At 48.6% G+C, this 11,151-nt stretch overlaps 1 protein-coding gene across 7 annotated transcripts in view; it reads right to left on the bottom strand.

Moving 5' to 3' along the window:
- Window positions 1–6,436: 6,436 nt before the first annotated feature.
- TENM3 (teneurin transmembrane protein 3) overlaps window positions 6,437–11,151 on the bottom strand; it is a 330,131-nt gene continuing 325,416 nt past the window's right edge. For all 7 annotated transcript variants that reach the window (XM_082608816.1, XM_082608817.1, XM_082608818.1 and 4 more), the window contains 2 exons: window positions 9,265–9,395; window positions 6,437–7,211 (listed from right to left, as the gene is read on the bottom strand). In XM_082608816.1, the coding sequence (XP_082464942.1) occupies window positions 6,456–7,211; window positions 9,265–9,395 (887 nt within the window). In that variant the 3' untranslated portion in view covers window positions 6,437–6,455. The remainder of the gene's footprint in view (window positions 7,212–9,264; window positions 9,396–11,151) is intronic.

Here is an 11,151-nt window from a genome sequence, read left to right as displayed (position 1 = left end):
GCCAGCCCTGACCACTCCTCCCATTCTGCGTCATCTCTGCATCTGCTCTCTGCTCTGCAGTGGCACCTGTCAATGTTTGAGCCAGGAGCATAAACCCCAGGCCTGCTCTTTCTTTTCTTTTTTTTTTTTTTTGGCTACAGGGTCCAACCTAGAAATCATGTCATAGCTGAAGTGAGATTTTAAAATCTGCTTGTTTATAACCTTTTGTAAGTAAGTTGAAGACAAAGAACTTTAATTTCCTGTGAGGTCCTGGGTAATTATTTATCGTCCATCTGGTCTACCAGGGGAGTCTATGGGTTTCCTTCTAAGCCTTAGAAAGATACCTGGTTAGACACAACCTGCGTTGATTGCAACCTAGACAGCTTCTACCAGGTGGCAAAGGGTAAATCCAGTGAGTGATGGGGGGCAGGGAGAGGAAAGAAGTAGAAGGAAGAGGAGGAGGGGGAGGGGAGGGGGGAGAGGAACGCGGGCTCTCTAGAAGAGCATCGCGGGTGATGGGTATAGAGCTAGGAGTCCTGCGGATGTTTTTTCTAGAATTTTCTGTAGAACAGGTGGACTAGAATCTCCCTAGCATTCATTCTGGAGGAAAATTGGGGGTAGGGTAGTTTCTTCACCTCTATGGTCATTAATCGCTTCTGTGACAAGAACTCGAGGTCCACGGGAGCCTTTCGTGTGCTTCTTCACACACTCCAGTGTTCCATTTTCAGCCTTTCAGTCACGTCAAAGAACTTGTCATTTTAACTCCTTGGGTATTTATGCTCCCCTCACAGACCACTGATAAAGTTAACATGAGAAAATTTTGAAGAATTCATTTTGACCCAGTGGGCCACTTGTAAATCGTGTCAGTTCTGTGCAGTGAGTCATGCTGGACAGAAATAGCCATTGTGGGTGGAATTCGGGAAATCTCAGCACAGATGTAAAAGGTGGCAATTTCCCTTCCTAAATGCAGGCTGAATGTCTGCATTAGGGCCCAGCTCACGATTCACCTTCTGAGCAGGAAGGCTGTAACCAAGACACCGCCTTGCCCCAGAAGTCACAATTTATGCGTCTAATTTTTAATTTTCCTCAGCTTAGGTCCCGGAAGGATATATTAAATTCGCTTTGTGGACCCCATTAACTCTAAACTGAATAATGATGTTACTCCAGGCTTACAATCCGTTTATAGTAAATTCTCTCTATAGGAGACTCTAGGAATCCTATATTCCTCCATGACAGAGTTTTAAGGCAGTGCATAAATGAAAAGGTTTACTCAATTTACCTAAACGTTACTCGTAATTAACTGACATCAAGAGACCATGCTTGCCGAGGTGGTGAATAGCAAATGAGAACTCTGGCAGGAGAGGCTATTCATTATGTGGCTTAAATCAGAAGGCAGAAAATTCAAATGGCTTAGCACTACCTGTCTGGTACTCTGGCTTAACTCCGTGGTTAAAGTGGGTAATAATGACTTATAACCAATTTTTATTTTTTCATTGTCTTGGTAAGATGACCAAAGCCAGATGAATAGCATAGGGAAAATCTAGATAAATAGCCCAACACGTGCATATATGCAAATCAGTGGTCTTTCTTTTATAAGTCTTTTTAGAAATTAGGAAGTCATTAACATTGCATGGCAGACTTTCTTATCTACGGTGAGGGGGGCTGCAGAGCTAGAAATATCGGCGGGCAGTGTCGGATTCAAGACACATGCTCTGTTGGAGGGCATCTTTATATAAGGAAAAACGCATGTCATGACTCTAGATTATGGCAGCTTTGGAAAGACCCATGCCCCGAGGCAATGGCAGTGGTAAAGAGTGTCGCCAGTATTTCCTGGGTGGTGTCATTGGGAGACTACAGGATACAGTGGAGGGTACTTGCTGACAGGGCATCTCTGCTCACCTGGGTTTGAGCCACTTCTGTGAACTTGGGCAACTCGTTCAAACTTCTCTAAATCCCTTCTGATTCCCACTTCTAGAATTTGATGCATTTTAAAGGGTGATGGAAATCAGCTCACCCCTCGGAAGGAAAGTGGGGAAGAATCTATCTGGGTCCCCGTGGAAAGGGGAAGAGCTCTGCGGTCCTTCCTGTATTCCCAGGGGTGGGCTGGCTGCAGTCTGCAGGAGGTCAGATGGCACCTGAGGCCGGGGATGGGGAGGGAGGGGCCGATCCTGGCCCGGTGCTGGGGGGGCTTCTCCTCCTTCGCACTATAGCAAGTGCGCTGCTGTGGGCGCTGCCCAGGCGGGTTCTGCCACAGAGCGAGCACGATGCGGATCAGTGCCCTCCCGCTGCCTCTTCCGGAGCCCTGCATTTCAAAAGCACCTCACTACCAAATGTAAAATAGACAGCTAGTGGGAAGCAGCTGCATAGCACAGGGAGATCAGCTCGGTGCTTTGTGACCACCTAGAGGGGTGGGATAGGGAGGGTGGGAGGGAGACGCAAGAGGGAGGAGATATGCGGATATATGCATACGTATAGCTGATTCACTTTGTTATACAGCAGAAACTAACACACCATTGTAAAGCAATTATACTCCAATAAAGATGTTAAAATAAATAAATAAATGGGGGAAAAAAAAGCACCTCAGACAGCTGATTTGCTGTTCAGCGGGTGAGAGAAAGGGCTTCACTTGGGAGCAGGCCAGGATAAAAGGAGAAAGAAAAGGTAGTGCATAGAGAGCGCGGTGGGCATGGCTAGGGAGGCATCACAGGCAGGGGTCTCCCCTCATCTTTAAAGCGCTGGGGGACTGGTGTCAGTTCAAGGTGGTTATAGGCAGGTATTGTACTTATGCGCAGGTCCGGCACTTGAAACCACATGTGTAATGTGCGATGCAGCTAAACGCCTGAATGCACATTTCACAGGATGCGGCAGCCGCATATCCCCTGCCCAGAAGATTCTGCTCTGAAGATACAATTTTCACCTACAACGTTCTTCTTTGCCTGCAGTCAGACATGACTTCTAGGGAAAGCAGTGTAGAAAGTGCAAGCAGGAATTCGCATGTGTTTTTCTGGCTTACCCCCGTTTGGAGTGTGTTAACCTCTAATTCGAGGAGAAAAAAATAGACCCTTTGGCTGAGTGGAGTGACCTGATTCTTCTTCTGGATCAATGTTATCAAGTTGAGGTTGTCACTACAAAGCAAGTGTGACAAAGCCTGCCTTTTCAGACTAAACTCAAAAGCCTTGGCCGGCCAGCCTGGGATTGCTGACCTAAGCACCCCCTAAATCAGGCGATCTAGATGTGGATGTAGACATCTCCAGGACGCGGGGAGCCTATCAGGCCCAAACGGATTATTCTAATCAAGAGTTTTAGTTAAGCACTTATTGCCAGGACCACAGGAGTGAGGCCTGCTGTCAAGGAGTAACGGGTAGTATTTTTTTTTTTCCTTCTTCTTCACAGTGGTAATGTTTGGCTTTGTAGGGGCATCCTTCACGGTTTCCTAAAGTAGGCCATGGGGAGAGTTCCCTGTGAAGCGCACACCGTTGAACAGGCCATGTGGCCGGTGGACACCACAATTAGAAAAGAAAATAAAAGCTATGATCAACTGGTTGCAGATGAATCAATACCGCAACAACGGCATCTATTTGCATCCTCCACCCCCAAAACACAAATGCCGTCCTGGCGGGCCCAAGGTTTTAAAAAATATATCAACACACACACGTTGGGTTGGCTTTTATTGGAATGCCTAGATGCAATCTATAGTCATCAAGTTATGGAAAATTCAGGTCACATATAAAGTTAAGAAGGCAAATGAAAAGAACAATACAAATCAGACAAAATTTACATCTCAAAATATCATGAAAGCATTTTGACTGGCTTCGCCTAAAATACTTTGAATATTAATTTCTCTTTTGTAAGCTAATTCTTTTCATTACACAGTCCCCCACCTCCCTGCCCACTCTTAGAAAACGGTCTTTTGTTTCCATATTCCCCAAGGTCACTATTTCTTGTAAAACCGCGTCCAGGTCACGAGTCTTTTGAGAAAGAAATAGGCTCATTATATCCACTAACAAGACACGAATTGGGTTGATTTGACTTCATCTAAAATAAGCACCAGGAGATACTCCAAATCTGTTACTCATCGGTGCCAGTGTACAGGACCAGTCCATGTCACGAGGAGGGTAAGGCTGGGACTTCACTTCTGTCATGTGGTACAAGCTTTCCATGGTCGATACATTAGAAACATTTCTGAGAATTCAGACTCAGAGCCTCTTTCAACCAAAAGGACTTACAGCATGCTAAATGCAGCCCTGCAGAGATGCCATGGAACAGAACTGCAAACACCTATGTCAACAGTTAAAAAACAAAATGTAGAACGAGCCATGTTTATGTGGTTTGAAATCTCATAGTTTTCTAAATGCGGGCTTCATAATACTCGCCAAAGGATTTCCAGGATAAAAAATATTACTGCTAATCTGTGCTTTCATTCTAATAAAATATCAGCATTCATCAGAAGATTAATTACCTCGGTATGCTCTACCAAATACACAAAGACAGGAATAGCACTGATACTGTAAATTCAGTAGCTATTTTGAAACTTTCCCAGCCAATTTGTTTAATAAACACGCCTACTGTGCAATTTAGAGTACGTGATACATACAGAGCAGTTAGAAAGTTATCTCCAGTACATCACTTGAACCTTTATATGTACGACATGTTCACTTAGCTATGTTTTATCACCATTACACATAGAGGAAGACAGCGTGTACGATAGCTCAATGAACTGAGAAAGGTTTTCTGAAAATATTTTTGTGGCTGAATTTAGTGCTCAAGAAAGAGACGTGCCAGAACGGCCAGAGTCGCACGGAAGTGCAGGTGCTCGGCGCGCGGGCACGCGGGCAGGAGGGCCCGGCTGCCAGGTCACTTCCCGCGGCGTCTGCCACCCCCGGCGTCCCCGAGACAGAGATGAGGCTGCCGTTCAAACCAGCTCCCGGGCAGGCTGGGTCGTGCGGGCTTAGGGCAGCTTTTGCCTCCCTTTCTTGTCCCTCTTGGTGACCTGAGGGTCCAAACTCGAGACCGGCCAAGGGACCCTGACTTTCCCCATCTGGCTCTCTCACCACTGCTCGGTTTCTGCTCGCTTCCCTGGATCTGAAGACACACGTTTGTGGTCACGACCGCATCAGCCCCTTTCCTGCTCACAAAGGTTTCCCGAGCACCCGACGCGGTCTCTCGCCTCCATCACGAAATGAGGCTTCAAGCAACGCTAACAGCAGAACCCTGGGGTTAACGCCACCAACTCCCCACGGACTTCCAGGGCCGAGAGAGGGCCAGAGAACTCCTCCCGCCCCGTTTTGGTTGTTTTTGTTGTTTTGTTTTTGTATCTTCCGTTACATTCCACCAGCCTTAGTTTCCTACCATGCCTCTTAGCTGATAATGGTTGAGGACACTGGCCTGATGAAAAGGAGAAGAGAAAGGAGAAGTCCTCTGATGAGCCAGCCACCCACGTAGGACTGCACTGTCCTACCCATCTAGCGATAGAAAGTGGCACGTTTTTTTCAACCTGATACAAAAATATTAACACTTCCGGACATTATAGGCATAAGTCGTTATATCTCTACAATATAATAATTTATACTGTACAGCTATAACAGATAACAAAAGGTGCAATCCTTTTTAAAAAATCACACAGTTCACATGTTTTTATCGTTTTATTTTTAAGTATAAACTTTTTTAACACTTTACATAAATTAACTCCTCTGAGACTAATATTTGATGTACAGTAAATTGTAATTCATATAAAAATCCATAAACAACTTGTCTCACATAATTTACAAAAAAATCAGGGCTTCCTTTGCTCATCATCAGTGACAAGGATTCCGTGTGGGCCGGTGTTTTTCTCCGCGAGGCACACCACGTTGGCCTCGTAAAATCCCCCAGGAATCCCCGCCCCGGCCGAAGTCACTTGTGCCAATGTCCTTTTACAAAGCAGCACAGGGGAAGCAGTCGGGTTGTCCAGGAACAGTAACTCGGCCTCACATTCTACCATTAACAGGGATATACATCACACCCTATGCAGAGAGACTACTTCTTGTAAGCAAAGGTCGACAGCTGGGTAATATCTGGAAACACTGTGTTATCTCTACCTTCTTTAAACACAGTGCCTCGAAGAACAGACGGCCCGGGGCAAAATGGTTGGCCTTTTTTTTTTCCTTTAATGATCTGTTTTCCTCGCAATACTTTCAGTCCAACTGAGTGCAGCGATATGCATATGTAAACATATTCTTTAAAGCCGATCACCTTTAAGGTCATTCAGAAGAAAGGTTTTTGTTTTTGTCTGTCTGTTTTGATTTTGGGGGGGGGTGGTTTTTCTTTTTTTTTTTTAAGAGCAGTCTGGCTCTCCTCGGTGCCGGGGAGCCCCGTCGGCTCGCGCCCCAGACACATCTGCACGGAGGTGGCGCTGCGCCTGGGGCCTGGAGAGGCAGGCGGCCCCGCCAGCTCGGCCCCGCGCGCGCGCGAGCGCTTCCCCGCCGCCGGCGCGGGCGTTACCTGCGGCCGATCTCGCTCTGGCGCAGGAACTGGATGTTGTCCGCGCTGTCTGCCAGCTCGGGGTACTGCTCCACCGAGAGCACGTAGTAGCCGTCGTAGCCCTGCACCCTGCCGGCGCTCAGCAGCTGCCGCTTCTCGCCCTCCGTCCAGAGGCGCGCGCCCTCCTCGCCGTCGCGCACGCGCTGCTGCTCGCGCGCCCAGGCCCGGGCGAGCGCGCGCTGCCGCGCCTGCTCCAGCACGCGCGCCCTCTCCTCGTCCAGGGTCGCGCCGTAGCGCACGTGCAGCGCCAGCGCGCCGAACTGCAGCTCCACGTCCGCGAACCTGCGGGTCCTGCCGTTGACCACGGCGGTGGACTGCGACACGGTCACGTTGATGCCGTTCTCCAGCGCCCGGCGGCCGCTCGTCAGGCGCAGCGTGCCCAGGTCGCCCTCGGGCGTGCTGGTCTTGATGAAGTGGTGCGTGTCCCTGCCCTCGACGGTGAAGTGCAGGTCCTCCAGGTAGAGGGCGCTGTTGAGCACGGCCGCCACCTTGATGCAGTCCTCGTCGGCGATGTTGAGCGCGTTGGTCTGCACGCGGCCCCGGCTCACGGCCAGCATGACGCCCTTGCCGATCAGCGACTTGACCGTCGCGAACCACAGCCACGACGGCGCGCCGCTCCCCTGGCGCGCGCTCCCCCGCACCTCGGCCATCCTGCCCAGGGACAGGAAGGCCTTGGCCTGCCTCGCCACCTGCTGCTGGACTCCAAACGTGGGCTGAAAAGCGAAACAGAACAGGAGGGCGCTTTAGAGAACAGTCTCCGCCCGGGCGGGGCTCCGACTGCGGGCAGGAAAAACGGAGGGGCGGGGGGAAGGCGGGGAGCGGGGGGCCGGGGAGGACCTCCGTCAGCTCTTGAGAGAGGCCGAGGCTTCGCCGGCCCCCGGGGTTCTCCCCCTCAGGCTGATCCCCAGTGTGTTTCGAGAGGCAGAGCGAGGTGGTAACGCCATCACGCATGCTGCTTAGCAAAGCGTTTTCCTTTCTAACGTGGGCGAAGCATGCAGGGCTTTTGCCTTCTCTCTCTGTTTCGAGATGCCCTTTTCCCAGGCTCACCCCACGTGCGGAATCAGCTTATCCGGGCGTCCACCCCAGCACCGTTCTCCATGGCAGGCTGGGGAGAAAACACCAGCACCCAGGGCAAGGCTGGAAAGCCTGGGGGCGCTTGGCGCTGGCTCACCGAGCACCAGTTGATACGCTTTGAAAGGCGTGTGCTTTAATTTAGGCAAACTCGGCACCCTCTCCCGGTGCACAGTTTTCAGCTGCATGCGACCACTATAACCGGCCACGATTGGCGGCGCACAGTGGGACAGCTGGCAACGAGTGTTTATTACTTTAGGAAAACATTTATTTTTTTTCGCAGACTTAGGGGACAGTGGGCCTTCTACACTGGCAAGGGTTTTAAATTGGGGGATTTTAACTCTGGCATCTCTTATACCACCAGATGTTTGTCTGGCCAGGGTTTCCCCAAATGGAAACGTGTTTCGTTTGCAGCAGTGAAAGGCACATTTGTTTTTCTGCTCTCCGGGCAGCCTTGATGTCTTTGCCTGCGATTCCCTAAGCTGTCCTTATGGTGTGCTTCTGAAGACAGAGAACCTGAGCCAGACTGAAAAGGCTGCCTAGGAAAAAAAGTTGGCAGTCCATTTGTACAGTAAGACTTCAGTGTTTTCAGGCATGTTGGAAAGTCATCTGCAGTTAGGACGTGCTCAAAGGCATTAGTAAACTTCTGGATGTCTTCAAGGCACTTGATCAGTGCAGATGTATTTGCAGTTAGAAGTGTCAAAATGGCTCCCAGGTCCTGGAAACTGGATGGGTTTTACTTTTTAAATGTAAAGGTGACATCTGAAAAAGGAATTGCTTTTATGTTAAGTATGAAACATGTACCAGAAAGCAGAGGTATTGGAACTGTGTATAACTTGTGTGTGTATGTGTGTTTTAGCCAGGATTGCCTTTTCTCCTTGTATTCATTGAAATTATAGGAAATTGGCGAAGGGGCGGGGGGTGGGGAATGAATCTTTCTAAGGAGCTCTGCGCTCTCTTCTTATCATTACGGGGTAACCCAATTTCTTGACCTTTAATTATTCTTGCTTTAAGCTAGAAATTCTGGTGTTTTGTTGTTGCATTCCTTTCTGATCTCTGCATGGTGGGAATTAAAAGTGCCACTTCCCGAAATGGCAGCTTTCACTTTGCAATTTTCCATTCTTTCTCCTTTTCTTTTATTTCCCAGAACAGTTCCAGGCCTCCTGCTCTGTTCTTTTCAGGAAAATTCCGTAAACACCTAGTGGTAGGTGGTGCCTTACCAGAGGCCATTTTATTTTTATTTTTAATCCTTTCCCTTGAAACACTGCCAATATTTTAAGGAAGTGGAACTTTGTGGCATTGCTTGTGAGCTGCTAATTTGTGACATGAACCCTCCGCCCTCCTGTTTATTGTATCTTTGCCTTAAGGTCCCAAATACTATAAATGTGCGTTCCTGGGGTTCTCTGTAGAAACCCTGCACTCAAAAATGAGCTTTTGCATTTTGTTACCTTTTGATAATGTTTTTCTCTGTTTTTATTAGCATCACTAAAACCAGATTTAAGCCTGTTTGACAGGCCCCTGATTTGCTGAACAGAAATGCAAGAGGGAAGTGGTGCTTTCTTTCCTGAAAGAGTCAAAAAAATTAAAAATGGTCTTTGGTACAGTTTTCACCCGGGTAGTCTGATTAAGCAGGGGAAAGTAAGGTGCAAGTAAGCCCTTTATCACCTTTTCATAGTTTTGCTTTTTGTCTCTTACCGGTACATCATCCCACTGCTGACTCTTCACCAGTTCGTAAGAAGGCTCCGTTAAATCGAATTTGGGGACAGGGAACCCAGGAATAGCATTGTGCAGATGGAAGCCAAATGTCACCAGCCAGCTGTTAACATCTAGGAAAAGAAGGTTCCACACGAAAGGCCTTAGAGTTCATCTTGTGCTTTCCTGCACTGAAAGCCTTACCTTAAAACCCCACATTCACAAACAATGACCCTGAAAAGGAGCCCATGTTTGCCATCACCCTACAATTAAAAACTGACTCTAGACCCAGCAATCCCACTACTGGGCATATACCCTGAGAAAACCATAATTCAAAAAGAGTCATGTACCAAAATGTTCATTGCAGCTCTATTTACAATAGCCAGGACATGGAAGCAACCTAAGTGTCCATCATTGGATGAATGGATAGAGATGTGGCACATATATACAATGGAATATTACTCAGCCATAAAAAGAAACGAAATTGAGTTATTTGTAGTGAGGTGGATGGACCTAGAGTCTGTCATACAGAGTGAAGTAAGTCAGAAAGAGAAAAACAAATACAGTATGCTAACACATATATATGGAATCTAAGGGAAAAAAAAAAGTCATGAAGAACCTAGGGGTAAGACGGGAATAAAGACACAGACCTACTAGAGCATGGACTTGAGGATATGGGGAGGGGGAAGGGTAAGCTGGGACGAAGTGAGAGAGTGGCATGGACACATATACACTACCAAATGTAAAATAGATAGCTAGTGGGAAGCAGCCGCATAGCACAGGGAGATCAGCTCGGTGCTTTGGGACCACCTAGAGGGGTGGGATAGGGAGGGTGGGAGGGAGGTGCAAGAGGGAGGGGATATGGGGATATATGTATACGTAGAGCTGATTCACTTTGTTATAAAGCAGAAACTAACACACCATTGTAAAGCAATTATACTCCAATAAAGATGTGAAAAAAAAAACTGACTATTTTCACACATGGTGACAATCACTTCAGTAGCAGGACGAAGTGAGACAGGGCTGCAGACAATGCAGATAACAGAGACTCACTTGGACAGAGGGGGTCACGGTCCCTCGTGCGAAGCTGCAACCCGTGCTGGTGACAGTTATAAAAAATGCAAATAACAACACCCAGAAGCATGGAACAGACAGCGTTGCTGACAACAAATGACATCTGTAGTTAGTACAGGCTGGTCTTAAATAGAACTTGTGTGTTACTAGCTTTCAAAAGCGACTGCCCAAGGATATGCAGGCTTCCACCATCCATTTTCTATTAATAAGAACCCTGAATTGAGGGTATGAAGATCAACAGTTGATTCTTAAAGATGAATGGTGGAGTGCGGGGACTTCCGGGTAAGATGGCGGAAGAGTAAGACGCGGAGATCACCTTCCTCCCCACGGATACACCAGAAATACAGCTACACGTGGAACAACTCCTACAGAACACCTACTGAACGCTGGCAGAAGACCCCAGACCTCCCAAAAGGCAAGAAACTCCCCACATACCTGGGTAGGGCAAAGCGGAGAGATCCCCACACAGAGGATCGGTGCCGAGCGGCACTCACTAGCCCGAGAGGCTTGTCTGCTCGCCCGCCGGGGCGCGCAGCGCTGGAAGCTGAGGCTCGGGCTTCGGTCAGAGCGCAGGGAGAGGACTGGGGCTGGTGGCGAGAACTCAGCCTGAAGGGGGCTAATGTGCCACAGCTAGCCGGGAGGGAGTCCGGGAAAACTCTGGAGCTGCCGAAGAGGCAAGAGACTTTTTCTTCCCTCTTGGTTTCCTGGTGCGCGAGGAGAGGGGATTAAGAGCGCTGCTTAAAGGGGCTCCACAGACGGGCGCGAGTCGCGACTGAAAGCGCGGAGCCCAGTGACGGGCGTGGGACGCTGGGGCTG

This window comes from Mesoplodon mirus (genome assembly GCF_964341445.2).
Source record: "Mesoplodon mirus genome assembly, chromosome: 20".
NCBI classification, from domain to species: Eukaryota; Metazoa; Chordata; class Mammalia; order Artiodactyla; family Ziphiidae; genus Mesoplodon; species Mesoplodon mirus.
This window is presented reverse-complemented; position numbering and strand designations above follow the sequence as displayed.